The sequence below is a fragment of the Mytilus galloprovincialis genome, chromosome 7, assembly GCF_965363235.1.
Source record: "Mytilus galloprovincialis chromosome 7, xbMytGall1.hap1.1, whole genome shotgun sequence".
In the NCBI taxonomy this organism is placed as follows: Eukaryota; Metazoa; Mollusca; class Bivalvia; order Mytilida; family Mytilidae; genus Mytilus; species Mytilus galloprovincialis.
Window position 1 is genome coordinate 89,765,062 of NC_134844.1, and position 21,168 is coordinate 89,786,229.

At 32.3% G+C, this 21,168-nt stretch overlaps 1 protein-coding gene across 1 annotated transcript in view; it reads right to left on the bottom strand.

Annotated features, from left to right (window-relative positions):
• The window catches only part of LOC143083960 (uncharacterized), a 292,090-nt gene that overhangs the window by 25,229 nt on the left and 245,693 nt on the right, over positions 1-21,168 (bottom strand). The window contains exon 3 of the mRNA XM_076260377.1: positions 17,561-17,636. Within this exon, the coding sequence (XP_076116492.1) occupies positions 17,561-17,636 (76 nt within the window). The remainder of the gene's footprint in view (positions 1-17,560; positions 17,637-21,168) is intronic.

Consider the following 21,168-nt stretch of genomic DNA (forward strand, 5'->3'; position numbering starts at 1 on the left):
AGGGCGTAGCTTTATACGACCGCAGAGGTTGAACCCTGAACGGTTGGGGCAAGTATGGACACAACATTCAAGCTGGATTCAGCTCTAAATTTGGATTGTGATTAAATAGTTGACACAGCATAGGTTTCTGACACAGAATGAATGTGTTCTAATGAACTTAAAATTTTTGTTTTCTCTTAGAGCAATTCACTATGCTGTTGAATATTAATCCTCTCAAAAAAATGTTTGAAGAAATTTTCTTTTTTATTTATGAAATTTCAAATGAGAACCAGGTGCTCCGCAGGGCGCAGCTTTATACGACCGCAGAGGTTGAACCCTGAACAGTTGGGGCAAGTATGGACAAAACATTCAAGCGTGATACAGCTCGGAATTTGGATTGTGATCAAATTTTTGACATTACATGGTTTTTTTTTACACAAAACAAATGTCAAGATTTTACAAATCAATTAAAAATTTCTTCTTCAAACTTTTTAAATCTAAAATTAAATAGTTGACACACGTGGCATAGGTTTCTGACACAGAATGAATGTGGTTTAATGAACTTAAAAGTTTTTTTTGCCTTTGAGCAATTCACTATGCTGTTGAATATTAATCCTCTCAAAAAAATGTTTGAAGAAATTTTCTTTTTATTTATGAAATCTGAAATGACAAAAATTAAACCCCCCCTCCTTTTTTTCACATCCCCGTTTCCCTTTTTCCAAAACTGATATCAATTCAAATTTCTAATGGACTTTGCAACAATAACTACTCTTTTAAATACATCATAAAATATTAAAATGTAAAATAAAGTGCTTGTTATCACTGAATGGTAAAGATTGGTTGGTAGTAAAAGTGAATATACATTGTTTATTGTATAAAACAATAAAAAAAACTTCATCAGCAACTTTTTATATTGGCAAATTTCCAATGAAGTTATTTACATAAAGTTATTGGCAAATAAAAATAGAAAATGACATCATAGTCATGTCTGGCAAATGTCCAACATACATTATCTAAAAACATTTTAGATAAGATAAGGAAAAAAAGCTTCATCAGCAACATTTTATATTGGCAAATTTCCAATGAAGTTATTTACATAAAGTTATTGGCAAATGAAAATATAAAATGACATCATAGTCATGTCTGGCAAATTTCCAACATATATTATCAACTACTATTCTATACAAAGAAAGATAACTCCAATTGAAAATTAATTGCTATTGCACAATATTGTGCAATTAGATATTTCTTGCTATTGTGCAATACTGTGCAATTGAAAATTTCTTGCTATTGCACAATACTTGATATGGAATCCTGATTTGGACCAACTTGAAAACTGGGCCCATAATCAAAAATCAAAGTACATATTTAGATAAAGCATATCAAATAAGCCCAAGAATTTAATTTTGTTAAAATCAAACTTAGTTTAATTTTGGACCCTTTGGACCTTAATGTAGACCAATTTGAAAACTGGACCAAAAATTAAGAATCTACATACACAGTTAGATTTGGCATATCAAAGAACCCATTTATTCAATTTTTGATGAAATCAAACAAAGTTTAATTTTGGACCCCCATTTGGACCAACTTGAAAACTAGGCCAATAATTAAAAATCTAAGTACATTTTTAAATTCAGCATATCAAAGAACCACAAGGATTCAATTTTTGTTAAAATCAAACTAAGTTTAATTTTGGACCCTTTGGACCTTAATGTAGACCAATTTGAAAACGGGACCAAAAATTAAGAATCTACATACATAGTTAGATTCGGCATATCAAAGAACCCCAATTATTCAATTTTTGATGAAATCACACAAAGTTCAATTTTGGACCCTTTGGGCCCCTTATTCCTAAACTGTTAGGACCAAAACTCCCAAAATCAAACCCAACCTTCCTTTTATGGTCATAAACTTTGTGTTTAAATTTCATAGATTTCTATTTACTTATACTAAAGTTATGGTGCAAAAACCAAAAATAATGCTTATTTGGGCCCCTTTTTGGCCCCTAATTCATAAACTGTTGTGACCTCAACTCCAACCAGATGCTCCGCAGGGCGTAGCTTTATATGACCGCAGAGGTTGAACCCTGAACGGTTGGGGCAAGTATGGACACAACATTCAAGCTGGATTCAGCTCTAAATTTGGATTGTGATTAAATAGTTGACACAGCATAGGTTTCTGACACAGAATGAATGTGTTCTAATGAACTTAAAATTTTTGTTTTCTCTTAGAGCAATTCACTATGCTGTTGAATATTAATCCTCTCAAAAAAATGTTTGAAGAAATTTTCTTTTTTATTTATGAAATTTCAAATGAGAAAAATTGAACCCAATTTTTTTTATCACATCCCCCTTTCCCTTATTCCAAAACTAATCTCAATTAAAATTTCTAATGGAGTTTGCAACAATAACTACTCATTTAAATACATCATAAAATATTAAGATGTAAAAAAAACTGCTTGTTATCATGAATGGTTAGATTATTTTAATTTATCAGTTGGTAGTAAAAAGTGAATATACATTGTATATTGTATATAACAAAGATTTAAGTTGATTCTGGACAAAGAAAGATAACTCCAATTAAAAAAAAATCTTGCTATTGCACAATATTTTGCAATTAGATATTTCTTGCTTACTATTCTGGACAAAGAAAGATAACTCTAATTAAAAAAAAATTTGCTATTTCACAATATTGTGCAATTAGATATTTCTTGCCATTGCGCAATACTGTGCCATTGAAAAGACTTGCTATTGCACAATACTTAATATAATAATTTTAGATCCTGATTTGGACCAACTTGAAAACTGGGCCCATAATTAAAAATCTAAGTACATTTTTGGATTCAGCATATCAAAGAACCCCAAGATTTCAATTTTTGTTAAAATCAGACTAAGTTTAATTTTGGACCCTTTGGACTTTAGTGTAGACCAATTTGAAAACAAGACCAAAAATGAAGAATCTACATACACAGTTAGATTTGGTATATCAAAGAACCCCATTTATTCAATTTTTGATGAAATCAAACAAAGTTTAATTTTGGACCCCGATTTGGACCAACTTGAAAACTGGGCCAATAATCAAGAATCTAAGTACATTTTTAGATTCAGCATATCAAAGAACCTAACTGATTCATTTTTTGTCAAAATCAAACTAAGTTTAATTTTGGACCCTTTGGACCTTAATGTAGACCAATTTGAAAACGGGACCAAAAGTTAAGAATCTACATACACAGTCATGACAGTTAGATTCGGCATATCAAAGAACCCCAATTATTCAATTTGGATGAAATCAAACAAAGTTTAATTTTGGACCCTTTGGGCCCCTTATTCTGTTGTGACCAAAACTCCCAAAATCAATACCAACCTTTCTTTTATGGTCATAAACCTTGTGTTTAAATTTCATAGATTTCTATTTACTTATACTAACGTTATGGTGCGAAAACCAAGAAAAATGCTTATTTGGGTCCCTTTTTGGCCCCTAATTCCTAAACTGTTGGGACCTAAACTCCCAAAATCAATACCAACCTTCCTTTTGTAGTCATTAACATTGTGTTTAAATTTCATTGATTTCTATTTACTTAAACTTAAGTTATTGTGCGAAAACCAAGAATAATGCTAATTTGGGCCCTTTTTTGGCCCCTAATTCCTAAACTGTTGAAACCAAAACTCCCAAAATCAATCCCAACCGTTCTTTTGTGGTCATAAACCTTGTGTCAAAATTTCATAGATTTCTATTAACTTAAACTAAAGTTATAGTGCGAAAACCAAGAAAATGCTTATTTGGGCCCTTTTTGGCCCCTAATTCCTAAAATGTTGGGACCAAAACTCCCAAAATCAATACCAATCTTCCTTTTGTGGTCATAAACCTTGTGTTAAAATTTCATAGATTTCCATTCACTTTTACTAAAGTTAGAGTGCGAAAACTAAAAGTATTCGGACGCAGGACGACGACGACGACGACGACGCCGACGCCGACGCCGACGCCGACGCCAACGTGATAGCAATATACGACGAAAAATTTTTCAAATTTTGCGGTCGTATAAAAATTGAACCCAATTTTTTTAATCACATCCCCCTTTCCCTTATTCCAAAACTAATCTCAATTAAAATTTCTAATGGAGTTTGCAACAATAACTACTCATTTAAATACATCTTAAAATATTAAGATGTAAAAAAACTGCTTGTTATCACTGAATGGTAAAGATTATTTTAATTTATCAGTTGGTAGTAAAAAGTGAATATACATTGTATATTGTATATAACAAAGATTTAAGTTGATTCTGGACAAAGAAAGATAACTCCAATTAAAAAAAAATCTTGCTATTGCACAATATTTTGCAATTAGATATTTCTTGCTTACTATTCTGGACAAAGAAAGATAACTCTAATTAAAAAAAAATTTGATATTTCACAATATTGTGCAATTAGATATTTCTTGCCATTGCGCAATACTGTGCAATTGAAAAGACTTGCTATTGCACAATACTTAATATAATAATTTTAGATCCTGATTTGGACCAACTTGAAAACTGGGCCCATAATAAAAAATCTAAGTACATTTTTGGATTCAGCATATCAAAGAACTTCAAGATTTCAATTTTTGTTAAAATCAGACTAAGTTTAATTTTGGACCCTTTGGACTTTAGTGTAGACCAATTTGAAAACAGGACCAAAAATGAAGAATCTACATACACAGTTAGATTTGGTATATCAAAGAACCCCATTTATTCAATTTTTGATGAAATCAAACAAAGTTTAATTTTGGACCCCGATTTGGACCAACTTGAAAACTGGGCCAATAATCAAGAATCTAAGTACATTTTTAGATTCAGCATATCAAAGAACCTAACTGATTCATTTTTTGTCAAAATCAAACTAAGTTTAATTTTGGACCCTTTGGACCTTAATGTAGACCAATTTGAAAACGGGACCAAAAGTTAAGAATCTACATACACAGTCATGACAGTTAGATTCAGCATATCAAAGAACCCCAATTATTCAATTTTGATGAAATCAAACAAAAGTTTAATTTTGGACCCTTCGGGCCCCTTATTATGTTGGGACCAAAACTCCCAAAATCAAACCCAACCTTTCTTTTATGGTCAAAAACCTTGTGTTTAAATTTCATAGATTTCTATTTACTTATACTAAAGTTATGGTGCGAAAACCAAGAAAAAAGCTTATTTGGGTCCCTTTTTGGCCCCTAATTCCTAAACTGTTGGGACCTAAACTCCCAAAATCAATACCAACCTTCCTTTTGTAGTCATTAACATTGTGTTTAAATTTCATTGATTTCTATTTACTTAAACTAATGTTATTGTGCGAAAACCAAGAATAATGCTTATTTGGGCCCTTTTTTGGCCCCTAATTCCTAAACTGTTGAGACCAAAACTCCCAAAATCAATCCCAACCGTTCTTTTGTGGTCATAAACCTTGTGTCAAAATTTCATAGATTTCTATTAACTTAAACTAAAGTTATAGTGCGAAAACCAAGAAAATGCTTATTTGGGCCCTTTTTGGCCCCTAATTCCTAAAATGTTGGGACCAAAACTCCCAAAATCAATACCAACCTTCCTTTTGTGGTCATAAACCTTGTGTTAAAATTTCATAGATTTCCATTCACTTTTACTAAAGTTAGAGTGCGAAAACTAAAAGTATTCGGACGCCAGACGACGACGACGACGACGACGACGACGACGACGCAGACGCCAACGTGATAGCAATATACGACGAAAATTTTTTCAAAATTTGCGGTCGTATAAAAATTGAACCCAATTTTTTTTATCACATCCCCCTTTCCCTTATTCCAAAACTAATCTCAATTAAAATTTCTAATGGAGTTTGCAACAATAACTACTCATTTAAATACATCATAAAATATTAAGATATAAAAAAACTGCTTGTTATCACTGAATGGTTAAGATTATTTTAATTTATCAGTTGGTAGTAAAAAGTGAATATACATTGTATATTGTATATAACAAAGGACAAAGAAAGATAACTCCAATTAAAAAAAAATCTTGCTATTGCACAATATTTTGCAATTAGATATTTCTTGCTTACTATTCTGGACAAAGAAAGATAACTCTAATTAAAAAAAAATTTGCTATTTCACAATATTGTGCAATTAGATATTTCTTGCCATTGCGCAATACTGTGCAATTGAAAAGACTTGCTATTGCACAATACTGAATATAATAATTTTAGATCCTGATTTGGACCAACTTGAAAACTGGGCCCATAATAAAAAATCTAAGTACATTTTTGGATTCAGAATATCAAAGAACCCCAAGATTTCAATTTTTGTTAAAATCAGACTAAGTTTAATTTTGGACCCTTTGGACCTTAATGTAGACCAATTTGAAAACGGGACCAAAAGTTAAGAATCTACATACACAGTCATGACAGTTAGATTCGGCATATCATGAACCCCAATTATTCAATTTTGATGAAATCAAACAAAGTTTAATTTTGGACCCTTTGGGCCCCTTATTCTGTTGGGACCAAAACTCCCAAAATCAATACCAACCTTCCTTTTATGGTCATAAACCTTGTGTTTAAATTTCATAGATTTCTATTTACTTATACTAACGTTATGGTGCGAAAACCAAGAAAAATGCTTATTTGGGTCCCTTTTTGGCCCCTAATTCCTAAACTGTTGGGACCTAAACTCCCAAAATCAATACCAACCTTCCTTTTGTAGTCATTAACATTGTATTTAAATTTCATTGATTTCTATTTACTTAAACTAAAGTTATTGTGCGAAAACCAAGAATAATGCTTATTTGGGCCCTTTTTTGGCCCCTAATTCCTAAACTGTTGAAACCAAAACTCCCAAAATCAATCCCAACCGTTCTTTTGTGGTTATAAACCTTGTGTCAAAATTTCATAGATTTCTATTAACTTAAACTAAAGTTATAGTGCGAAAACCAAGAAAATGCTTATTTGGGCCCTTTTTGGCCCCTAATTCCTAAAATGTTGGAACCAAAACACCCAAAATCAATACCAACCTTCCTTTTATGGTCATAAACCTTGTGTTAAAATTTCATAGATTTCCATTCACTTTTACTAAAGTTAGAGTGCGAAAACTAAAAGTATTCGGACGACGACGACGAAGACGACGACGACGACGACGACGCCGACGACGCCAACGTGATAGCAATATACGACGAAAATTTTTTAAAATTTTGCGGTCGTATAAAAACTGCATTCCCAAATATACTTCATAATTTATAATCTTAAGCATGTTAAGGTGAAATACCACTTTACATTTTACCCAATTAGTCTTTGTAAAATTTGCACTTTTAAAAAACAAATGTGCAAAATTTATCTTTTTTTCAAATAAACATGATAAAGAAATACTTGGCATGCGTTAAGTTTGATCCTCTCCAGTACTATAGACGAAATTTCAAATAACATTTCATTGCATATAAGAAAATAACCATCACTGGAAATTAACCAATAAAATGTTCACCTCTGTTTTACCCGTGTACAACATGTACAAGCTTTATTAACCAATTGTGTTACTTCAAGTTTCTAAAATATTCTATAGAAACACCAAATAAAAATTAGAGGCTCTCAAGAGCCTGTGTCGCTCACCTGTTAATGTGTTTACTGATGTCGGCCATCTTCGTTGGTAGGCGGGGTCATTTGACACTTTTTTTAAAAATAGATACCCTAGTATTATGATTGTGGCAAAGTTTGGTTAAATTTGGCCAAGTCGTTTTAGAAAAGATTTTTATACAAGTTACAAAAATGACGAAAAGTTGTTCAATATTGACTATAAAGGGCAATAACTCCTTAAGGGGTCCTCTGACAATTTTGATCCTGCTGACTTATTTGTAGATCTTACTTTGCTGAACATTATTGCTGTTTACAGTTTATCTCTATCTATAATAGTATTCAAGATAATAACCAAAAACTGCAAAATTTCCTTAAAATCACCAATTTTTGGGCAGCAACCCAACAACAGGTTGTCCGATTCAACTCAAAATTTGTGAGGGGATTTATCTTATTATGATGGACATTTAAATCTTGAAAGATTTGCCCTAAATGTCTTAGTTTCAAAGATATAAAGCAAAAACTGCATTTTACCACTATGTTCTAATTTTAGCCATGTCGGCCATTTTGTTTGGTAGGATGGGTCATCGGACACATTTTTTAAACTATAAACCACAATGATAATTGTGGCCAAGTTTGGTTAAATTTGGCAAAGTAATTTTGGAGAAGAAGATTTTTAGAAAAGTTACAAAAAATGACGAAAAGTTGTTAAAAATTGACTATAAAGGGCAATAACTCCTTAAGCGGTCAACTGACAATTTTGGTAATGTTGACTTATTTGTAGGTCTTACTTTGCTGAACATTATTGCTGTTTACAGTTTATCTCTATCTATAATAGTATTCAAGATAATAACCAAAAACTGCAAAATTTCCTTAAAATTACCATTTCACAGGCAGCAACCCAACAACAGGTTGTCTTATTTGTCTGAAAATTTCATGGCAGATAGATCTTGACCTGATCAACCATTTTACCCCTTGTCAGATTTGCTCTAAATGCTTTGGTTTTTGAGTTATAAGCCAAAAACTGCATTTTACCCCTATCTTCTATTTTTAGCTATGGCGGCCATCTTGGTTGGTTTGACGGGTCACGCCACACATTTTTTAAACTAGATACCCCAAGGATGATTGTGGCCAAGTTTGGTAGAATTTGGCCCAGTCGTTTCAGAGGAGAAGATTTTTGTAAAAGTTTACGGACGACGGACGCCAAGTGATGAGAAAAGCTCACTTGACCTTTCAGGTCAGGTGAGCTAAAAATGGTGCTTTGAAACACCCACGATATATGTGTATGATCCAGAATTCTTTTAATGCAATGACATGTAGTATAAATTATCTACAACTGTAAAATCTGTATGCAACCGGATGTGACGTACTATGAATTTGTGGTATTACGCCAAAAATACACTAATGAAGCATCATCGACATGTGTTAAAAGAGATTTTGCTTTATAACTATTGATAGTATCCATCTTAAATTTTCGGTGATTGATTCATTGGTTGATTGGTGTTTAACGCCAATATCAACACTATTGTCATAGGGTGACACTTGCACATTTATTTCTTATCTAAGATCAGTATTTAATTGCCCACATTAATTTTCTATGCTCAAGCGTGTTAAGTATTTGTAGATTTATTGTTTTCATGAACTTTAGGAGACTGTCTGATTGGCCGTTAAATTTATTGTATGATGCAGCTGTGTTTTAACTGTAATCGTTTCTAATTAGAAGCCTTATAATTCATGTTTCTGTTTGTTTATATTCTGTCCTTTTACTTGTGATCTGGAGATAAATGACGATTTAACGTGTGAGAAAGTCATGAAAGTAGCCAGGGCCTTGGCAATAATAAAACTTAGTGAATATTGAGATTCGACAGGATTGAAGATAGTTAGTGATTATAGATAGAGAATGGACGTGTCTTTATATTACATGTAACAATGTAATGTAATGAAAGTGTATATATGTGACCTTGTACATAATAAATATGTATGTATGAACCTGAGTTTTTAAAGCCAGTGCCTTAGAAGAGCTCCGTGACATTATGGTGGCTAGCAACGGGATTTATTTTGGATTTTAATTGAACATTTTGGACTTTAACTGATAAATCTGCAATATGCTACCAAAAGGACGACTAAGAAGAAATATATCGGAAGAGAGGAATGCAACAATAACTTTTTGGAAGAAAACATCAAAGATCTGAAAAAAATGAAAATGTTGGCAATGCAGAGAGGAAGAGGTGTTTTTGAAAAAAAATTGAGAATAGTTTTATACACTTGAGTCTGTTGAGAAGACAAAGGAGAGGACGTTAATTTGAAAGTAAAAGAAATCTACGCGAATCAGACAGTAGGCCAATTTGCAACTTCTATATGAAAGTTGGACACATGGAGAGAATATTTGATGAAGAATTCTTCATATATGTCGAGAAACTAGAAGTTGCTTCCTTAAAAGGAGGGAAGGCAGCAGAAAACGAAATGAATCCTTAAGTTTTTGAATGTGGAAATTTCGGAAATTCGTCTATCGCGACGTCTGTTCTGAATGATGTGGAATTTACTACTGAATATAATTTTTTGGAAATTCGTCTGTCGCGACGTCTGTTCTGAATGAAGCTTATGTCAGATGTTGTAAAGGAAAGGGAAAGAATCCTTCTAAAGTATGTGGAAATGAAAATTTGGAAATTCGTCTGTCGCGACATCTGTTCTGAATGAAGGTTATTTCAGATGATGAAAATGAAAATGAGGAAATAGAAATTTTGGAAATTCGTCTGTTCTAAATGATGTGAAAATTAGTACTGAAAAGTCTTCTCTCGCCAAGGTTATTTCAGATGTTCTAATGTAAAATGGTACTACATGTTATGCAAATCCGAGAAGTTTTGTGTAGCCAAAATCAGAGGATGATGAGTAAATGTGAAAAGAACCTAATGTTAGTTGATACGGAATCAACAGTCAGTGTTTTGTTAAATAATGTATGTATGGTGATAATAATTGAAATCATTGGAAAACAAATGTTATTTTGTGTAACTATAATGTTAATGTAGCTAGAAATTGTTTGTATCCATGTATTATAGGATTAGATATTCTGTGTGAATTTTCATGCAACGTAGTTTTAGGAAATAATTTTATTTTGTTAAATGAAAATATTTTATAGAAGTTGTTTGTGGTCATGGGGCTCCAAGACAGTTAAAAACTTTCGATCAAGCCGTATGAAAGAATTTTGTAAAATTATAGAACAGCATACCATCCTGAAACAGATGGTTTATTGGAACGTTTAACGGAACATTAACCGCAATGTTATCAAATGGATGTTAGTGGACACTAGCTTGATTGGGACACGTTTATTACTTTTGGATTGATCACTTACTTCGTTGTACGAAAGTATACAAGAGACTCCGTTGTTCCGAACATTAATCAAATTGAAAATAGTGACAATACAATGGTGAAATTTTAAGATACAATGCGATCACGAAATGAGTCTAAGAGGTTAGAAAAACATTATTTTGTACAGTTTGAGAATGGTGAGACCCAGTGGGTAAAAGAGGACGCTATTAAAGATTTTGCAATTATAAATGACTTTCATATTTCAAATGAGAACAATGCATAGACTGTGAATTTGTTTAAATGTGTTAAAAAAAAAGAAAAAAATATAATATTGTGTATGTATATATATACCATGTATGAGTAAGAGTGTTTTGGTGTGTCGGGACGCCACAGCTAATTGGGGAGGTATGTCATAGGGTGAAACTTGCACATTTATTTCTTATCTAAGATCAGTATTTAATTGCCCACATTAATTTGCTATGCTCAAGCATGTTAAGTATTTGTAGATTTATTGTTTTCATGAACTTAATTCTCCTTAATAATGAATTACCTTCAACAAAAAATGTTACAGGCAAATTATAAGAGCTAGCCAAGGACATGTAGCAAGTCCTCAAATCTCAGATATAGCCATAATACCAACAAATAAATAAAATTCTAAATATCTGTCCACACAAAAATAAAATATTATTTGATAAATGTATGCAAGATGATGGATATATTTTATTTCAAGGTACTACGGAAGAAGTTAAACTTCTTTTCGAAATAGCAAACACAAACCACAACCTACTGCAATTTACCTATGAAATTGACAGACAAAGTTTGAAATTTCTAGACTTAGAAACGTATAAAGGACAGAGATTTCAAAAAGAAAATATCTTACATATTAAATGTTTCACAAAACCAATTGAAAAATTATAATATCTACACCAAAATTCTAACCACCCTTAAAGCTGTTTTAAATCCTTTATTAAAGTGTGGAAAGAATAAATTGGATGAGAATAAGATAAGTTTATTTTAAGGTGATATGATTAGTAATCAGCAGGTTGAGGAAAGAATAAATCGGATGAGGATAAAATAAGTTTATTTTAAGGTTGATATGATCTGTAATCAAAAGGTGGAGGAAAGAATAAATCGAATGAGAACGAGAGAAGTCTATTTTAAGTTTAATATGATCTGTAATCAGCAGGTTGAGGGAAGAATAAAACGGATGAGAATGAGAGGAATTTATTTTAAGGTCAATGTGATCTGTAATCAATCAACCTTCACTAATAGCCAACTTAAGTTTTCCCATTATTTGTTTTTATTGTTTTAACATTATGGGCATATATCAAGGTTTAAATATATTAACACTGTGTATCATCGCCACCGGAAATTGGGTACTACCGAAGCGGAGAAAAATAGAAAAAAAAGTAAACAAGTTCAGAATTTATTCAATTTAAAGCATTGCCACTCATTTGATGAGGGTGCCGCTTGAGAAATGATTTTCTGATATATAATTCTTTAAATTATTAGGCCGATAAGTACAAAATTAATACAAGATTTTGTGTAATACTCCAAAACTTGCCACTTAGTACCGGAAAATTTCGAGGTCGATCGTCCTCTGTCGTCCCATTCTCAAGATATTTAACTGGTTTTCATTATTTTCCCAGACACTTTTTTAGATTATTATAGTGTGGCATCATATTTACCGAAATTTGTTGTCAAAAACATGTTTTTTAAAGAATATGGACAAAAACATTGTTTGTTTGTTGTACGGCGAATTGCAGGACGTTGTACGGCGAATTGCAAAATAACAACTTTTGTCTGTACGGCGTCTAGCAATATCTTATAATTTTGAGGAAATTAATAGTTTAGATAATATCAAGTGACGATATTTTGTTGATATCAACGCTTTACAGGCTTACAAATATACAAAATGTCTTACTTATCAAATGTTATCAATATATGCCGTTAATTCAGTTCAGAAGGCCTCTTTGAGTACCGCTTTTCGATTTTGTACGAAAAGTTTTTTTTTCAACCATATTATCCTAAATACATCCATAGATCGTTATACTACTAACGACTGTTGTCTTATTTGTTGTTAGGGTGAAATTTTGTAAGTTCAGTAAAATAAACCGTCCATTCATCTTTTGTTGGTGCTATCTGTTTTTAGATAAAAACAGTGGAGATGTGGTATGATAGCAAAAAAGATAACTATCCATCAGGATCAAATAAAGTGTTTGTAAGCAATTATATGCTATCGTACGGCCTTCAACAACGAAAACTCGTACCTTATAGTCGGCTATAAAAAGCACCAACCGAAAAATGTGGAAGGACTCAACAAGAAAACTAACGGCCTAACTCATAACAAAACAATTTAGGAAAACAAGGAATAAGATAGAGATGAAGCAACGACAACCACAGAATCGAGAATTCGGACAGACACATAAAATTGTTTAATTATTTTAATTTCTGAAACAATTCATTTGTAAAAAGAAAAATTAAGAAAATACTTTGTTTTCACCGAAAGTAAGGAGAAACAAATCGTGAATTGCATTTCGAATTAATTTTCTTGTCAGTTTCTTTTTGAAAATATATAATTTGTATACATCTTAAATGCTGTCAAGCAAATGGTATTTCTATCTAATGCATTTTATCTAATGCATAATTAGAAGGGGGTGGGGTCCGTTAACATGTTAACAACACCTTGATTTTGGCAAAAACAGTTAACAACACATTTTAAATGCTGATAAGAGTTAACAGCAACTTTAATTTACCCTTTTTTCCAAACGATTCCAAAAGCAATGAAAAGGGGAAGTGCATATCTTCAATGTATTCAAAAATTTGAAAACCACTGTACAAAGTCGCAGAAATGCCAAGCTCCATAAGGAATCTTTTAAAAAGCTGACTAATTTTCAGAATACACACGGAAGTACCATATTTTTTATTGACACATGGACAGACAATTGAACGGATGGAAAATCAGACCGTGGAGTGGTTGACTCCAAGAAAAAGGACTCGGCTATGTCATGAATAATCGAAAATGCTTTAAACAGCAAAAGGGCCCCCTTATGAAACTGAATTGTTTGCAGGAACACAGAAAATAGTGTTTGCAGATGTTTGCCGCTAGCTGCAAACTTCCGGCAAACATTGCTGCAAGCTTGCGGCAAGTTTGCAGAAACATCAATGTTTGCCGTAAGATTGCCAGAAAGTTTAAAATAATAAAGAATGTTTGCCGCAAGATTGCAGAAAACTTTAACCATTCTATATGTTTGCCGCAAGATTGCAGAAAACTTTGACCATTCTATATGTTTGCCGCAAGATTGCAGAAAACTTTGACCATTCTATATGTTTGCCAGAACATTGCAGGCATTACACAATATTGACTGGGCAGGCCTAGTTGGCACTTTCTGGATGCTAACAATTTGAAATTGTGGCTAGGTCATGTTGGTTGTGTTTGGAAATGCATTTCACATATATCAGAGATCAAGGAGGCATTTTGCTTCAATAATATGGGATAATCAGTATGAAATTTTGTAAGTACAAATGATTCATAGAACTTCATGTTTTAATGAAATTATTAATGTTATCATCATACATAATTAAGTAAGCAACTATATATACATGTATGTGTTATTCAAAAACTTAAGCCATTATAAGTTTGAATTTGTAACTGATGTACTGCACCATCATGATCATGTTTATTAAGATTAAGTTAAATTCTGTAATGCAATTATTACCTAGCTTTATAGTCTCAATACACATTTGAGATTTAACCTTGTTCATTTTTTAATACAGGTATATTATATGTCATTTGAGAATGACTCCTGTCCCTTTTTCAAAACTCAAATGCATGTACTAGTATGTATTTCCTTAAATCTTTGCAAGAATTCTTCCAATGACACTTTGTGTAAAGACAGGAATTGACTTTTTAAAAATGTTGCTGTGTAATTTTTGAAAGAGATAAATTGAATGTGTCTTCACACATGACATAAGTATATGTGTAGTTCCTGCAAGTTTGCAACAAACAATTGCCGCAAGCTTGCGGCAAATCTAATTTGCATAATTATGTTTGCAGCAAGCTTGCCGTAAACTTCATTTGCATGGTAAAATGGTTGCGGCAAGTTTGCAGCAAACATTTGCTGCAAGCTTGTGGCAAATGTTTGCCGCAGGGCTTTTTTCGGTAAGGGGGAAGTTTCTTCTGGTTATGTATATTGTTGAGTAAATGTTTTATGTCAATCAGTCATAGCAAACTTGGGTTATCGTCAGGTCAGATCAGTCAGGGTATGCATACGACTCATTGCTTACATGATTTTATTAAAAGGAATAACGAAGGTTTAATAGTATTTTTTTTTAAATCATCAAAACCAGTGTATAAATCAGAAAGTAACATGTAAGGTGTCACAAGTTGAAGCACTCTTTCATCTCCAAGTCCCAATTAAGAACTCTGAGCTGATATAAAAAAAAGCCTTGGTCCATCTTTACATTTCTGAAGTCTTAGACTAGTAAATTTGACATCAATTTGAGAACCAAGTCCTCATTTTTCGGCCTCTTCTACCAGGCCACACTGTTCAGTTATTTTACGCATTACAAATTGAAAAGGTACTTTATTTTTGAAAATTCCGTCTAGGTACTTTTGGTCAATATAACTTATCAAACATTCCATATACATCTGAATTATTTTCATCATAGAACTGACCAGGATGTTAGCTGGATAAGAAGTGGCCTTTCCTTTTCACGTTTTGGATACATTACAAATAGAAGCCAGAAATAACTACATTGGTTAGCCGTATAAAGAAGGGCATGAAATATCCCTTAACATGTTTAACACTGCCGCATTTGTTGCACCTGCATGACCCAACTTGAGTCCGTAACCTTTGCTAGATAGTCTTGTATTTATTTCCTTTTTAAAATTTTGGTTCATTTATATGTTTCAAGAAACAAACATTGAACTTCTACCCCCTTTTTGTAGTTAAATGATTGCTCACTTAGGAGACAGCTTCAGGGTATACCAATACACAGTTACAAGTTTAGTTTCGCATTATAGCCATGGTGAATTTTTTAAATATGAAAGTTTTTGTACAATTGAATTGATTTTGAGATAGTTGAATAATAATATAGCCTTCCTAGTGGGTTTATATGAACATTTAGATTGTTTTTAACATGTTTTATAAGCCATCTTTCAGTTTGACCGTCCATACGTTCCTATCCGTAACGCCATAGATTTAGAATTTTTGTATTGTTTTTCAAAAAAGATTTGAGGCTCGATCTTTTCAATTCAATTTTATGGAAAAACAGCAGAAATACATATGATTTTTTTACCTCTTGATAGATATATGTCTATGGTTCCAGGAAAGGTATCACTCTTATTGCTTGAAATTTTCGTTTGGACCAAATTTTTGAGATCTTTGTGACATGTTCAACCCCCTATTTTGCAATATTTGGTATCAAATAAATGCTGATTGTTGCCATGGTCACACAAAAAAAGAGAGATTATATTTCACCATTATTACTATTGGAAATCAAAATTATGGACGATTCTCTTTCCATAAATATACACATGCATAACTCAAATATTAAGCGTTATTTATTAGGAAGGAAGGGAAAGACAGTGTTTAAAATTTATGAGTGTCAGACCAGTACAGTTACATATATGCTGTTTATGTTACTCCTTTGCGGAAGCAACGTAAAGAAAGAGATGGACAGCAAATTTTAATGTGATTCTTGTAAATAACTGTTAAGATCAGTTAACAGAGAAAATAATGTCAAAAACAGTGAACCCTTTAAGTATTAAGTAACAAATAACAGGAATCTCAATTTCAAATAAACAGTTAACAAATTTGACAATTTTAACAAGACAGATTACAGACAGTGGGTCAAAACAGTAAACAGTTAAAATTTATCAGTCAAATAACAGTTTTAAACAAATTTAAACCTTGAAAAGGACAAAAACAGTTTAACATAAAAAGGTACCCCCCCCCCCCCCCAAAAAAAAAAAAAACAACAAACCTTAGCTATTTGAACTTAATACTATATTTTCTTTAAAAAGACGGTAAATAACTATTCTAAAATTAGCAAGTTGCCATACAGTTGAAAACAAGTTGCCATACAGTAAATTTGTCAACACGAGCAAGTTGCCGTACCCTAGACTTTATTTTTTATGGTCTATATTCTTTAAAATACATCTTTTTGACAACCAATTTCAGTAAATATGATGCCACACTATAATAATCTAAAAACGTGTCTGGAAAAATAATGAAAAACAGTTCAATATCTTGAGAATGGGGCGACAGAGGACGATAGACCTCAAAATTTTCCGGTACTAAGTGGCAAGTTTTGGAGAATTACACAAAATCTTGTATTAATTTTGTACTTATCGGCCTAATAATTTAAAGAATTATATATCAGAAAATCATTTCTCAAGCGGCACCCTCATCAAATGAGTGGAAATGCTTTAAATTGAATGAATTCTTGACTTGTTTACTTTTTTTTCTATTTCTCTCCGCTTCGGTAGTACCCAATTTCCGGTGGCGATGATACACAGTGATTAAAAATAAGTAACTATAACTCATTCCAGCCAGTATATATAATATTAACATTAGATGATTGCCTTTTAAGATGAACCATTAGGAGTGATAGTACAGTCATTATAAGCAGACACTGCAAGGTTTACATATATTAGAAACAAGTAATTATCATTTCAGCCAGTATCTGAATAATTAATATAAGATGATTACCTCCAACAAGTGGTGCTGCAAGGTCCTGTGATTGGGTGTCAGGAGTAACTTCTGGGAATGTCTTTGACATGGCAGTCTACAAAAGAAAATCATGTAAAAACTTGTCAAAAAGCTTCATTGAAAGCTGTAGGGTGACCTAACATTGTTAAATTCTGTGTCATTTGGTCTCTTGTGAAGAGTTGTCTCATTGGCAATCATACCACATCTTGACATTTGAGGTAGACACCTTCACTAAAAGTAGGCACTCTGTCCGCTAAAGTAATGTCGCAATTTTATGATCTGCCGTCATACAATATTTTGTTTTGTATTGCCACTTGTTAACTTAATTGCAAATAGAATTACTGGGTTGAGTAAGAAATAATTAAGATGCAAAAATATATGAATATTTAAAGAATTTTTACATGGTATTATATTTATTGATATACAATAAATGAAATTTGCATCCTGTCAAACAAAACGGTAATTTTTAGACGACGTTACACTTTCGTTTATTTTATCGGAACATACTTTATTTATTAAGCTGGAGTGCCATCTATAAACAACGAATATTTATAGCAGAAGACTCATTGTGATGGAAAAGTTTCAGAGATTGTCCTGTCTGATGCTCCTATCGTTCGGTAGGTAAATACATTATATAGCCCTGTGCGTTTATAAATGTCATCTTTCTCTTGAAAACGTACGTAAATAAATTGGAGCTTTTCAGAGAACATACTTGAAAACTTCGTTGAAATGATCCCAAAATTTTAGCTTGATCTGGCTTTCCAATGCATAGCGCGAACCAGGCAAACTATAGATGTTGATACTTTTTTTACAGAATAAGTCGACAACGTTGTGAAATACTTTGTAACGTTTCCTCATTTGACTATTTATGTAATTCCTTCATAATGAAAGGCATTTGTATGCCCAAAATGTAAACAAACATCAGTGAACAAAAAGTATGGCAGCCCGGCATCAAAGAAGACGTGTATGTTTGATATTAATTATTACTTTGGATTGTTAAAAGTAATAAAGAAACATCTACACCAAATAAAAACAGCATACTTGAAACTGAGACCTGTGTTGTTTGTTAGACTGTCTATTTATATCACGAGAAACTTTAGTCTGTTTCTCATTTTTTAACTTTCACGTTACTGTTTTTAGACTCGGGGGGGGGGGGGGTATTTTTACGAGAACCCCCAGAGTTGAAGCAATGATTGTTGGAGACACTACAACCTTAGACTACAACACACTGCAGTTAAATATGCCACCTTTTTTTTTGTTATTTTTACGAGAATCCCCAGAGTTGAAGCAATGATTGTTGGAGACACTACAACCTTAGACTACAACACACTGCAGTTAAATATGCCACCTTTTTTTTTGTTTGCTATATAATTCAGATAGAACTACCAACAAAAAATATAAAAAAAATGAAAAAACATTTTGAAGGCATTTCTTTTTGCCTCAAGAAAACAGTTCCATTAGACTCAGATTTAACACAGCTGTATTTGTTTAATAGATTCGTTTTCATGAAATGCTTTCCTTTTTGATAATATGAACAAATATTTGTTTGTCCTTCTATTAGATAAATGGCTAAGATTAAAGATTTTTTTTTATTTAAATCATGTGCGCTTTACAAAAGACACCACAATAACAACTCAATTAAAAAATAATGACAAAATAAACAAAGATACTGCTACAGACAAAAAATACTTCATTTAATGTATAATGATACACTATAATTTATCAACAAGCCAGTAGAAAATGGTAGTATGTTAATTAGACATGAACAGCAATCCAACAAATCTATATCTCTCAGCAAGTGAAAACAAAGGCCATGTTTCAATATGTTATAAAAAGTAAATGTGGGCTTTTATATTTAATTTTTTTTATCACTTAAGCTATACATCTTGAGATAAATTTATTATAATTTCTGTTTAGATTTAATACCAGCCGCTGTACAAAGCGCACAAGAATACAGCAAATATGATGATGCTATTTGATTTTTCAATTATTTGTAAGTAATACTATGCTTTATATAAATATTTTTGTCAATACATGTATCAAATATTTACAATATTGAAAGCATTGAGTCCCCAGTGCAAACACAACATTTAAAGGTGTCCAATTTTTCAATTATTCTGTCACATGTGTGATTTATGTTAATGGTTAATTGGTGTTAAACGCCACTTTCAGCATTATGTACTATTTCGTAGTAGTCTGTTTTTATTGGATGAGTAAGACAATAATGCTTGTAGAGAACCAAGATCGAAGATAGTAAAACTGACAAGCTTAGTCAATTAAGATTGTAGTCAAACTGAAAGGCTAAGCGTGTGCTTCGAAATTCACAACCTTTGTGTTGACAGGATAGATCAGAGATAGTGATAGAGAAGTTCAATGATACAGTAACACAACAATGTGGCATAGAAAAACATAGTCTTTATCTATAGCACAAGTTAAATAAAAAAAATGCTGAGTTTCCTGTTTCTTACTTAACATACTTAAGTTTGCCTCAAATAAATGTTTTAAAACGAATATAGGTACACAATGCTTATAACAACTAAACACAAATCATTTTTATAATTGGATGGCGTCACTTTTACCGTCCATGACTTATGTTTTTTCATAAATAAAGCAATTACTTAACCTGTTGGTTTAATTCTTTTCCTCCTGTTTGCTTCGACTAAATGTTATGAAATTTATACACAATGCTTACAATTATAAAAGGGCATCTGTATGAGGAAGTTGACTGGTGTGTATTGATACAGGCAGGGTATTTGCATTTTACCCCTATGTTCTATTTTTAGCCATGGCGTCCATCTTGGTGGGATGGCAGGGTCACCGGACACATTTTTTAAACTAGATACCCCAAAGATGATTGTGGCCAAGTTTGGATTAATTTGGTCCAGTAGTTTCAGAGGACAACATAAACTCAGACAAATATATTGCTAACAGACGAGTGAGGAGACGAGTAAGGAGCTCAAACTTTAATAAAAGGGGGAAACCAAGTTAGCGTATAGACATATTACGCATCGTGCTGATGAGGTTAACACTTAGTTTGATAGTTGGTTATTTGTCATGGCGCTTTCATATTTCGAAAATAAGCTACTTGTAAAATATTTTATTCAGTGGTGTCAGTTCTTGATGGAAAACTTAGTTTTTGCAAACAGCTGCATCCATAGACAAATCCCAACAAAACTTACTATTAAGGGCACTTATTTATAAACCTCGTCCTGATGGTCCATATATGAAGGCATGTGTGCTTAAAATATATAGATATAGGAAGATGTGGTGTAAGTGCCAATGAAACAACTCTCTATCCAAATAACAGTTTATAAAAGTAAACCATTATAGGTCAATGTACGGCCTTCAACACGGAGCCTTGGCTCTCACCGGACAACAAGCTATAAAGGGCCCCAAAATTACTAGTGTAAAACCATATACCCACTTCGTATACCATGTATACAGTATTTTCTGTTGAAACTTGATTTGAACTTTCCTCAGTTGATTATTATGTGCATAAATTATGAAATTTTACACATTAGAAAAGATTTTTCAAAGGTCTTTGTTATCAAATAGATTACTAGAACCTACGGAAGCATAGCCATAATGCAACAACCAGAAATTCCAAC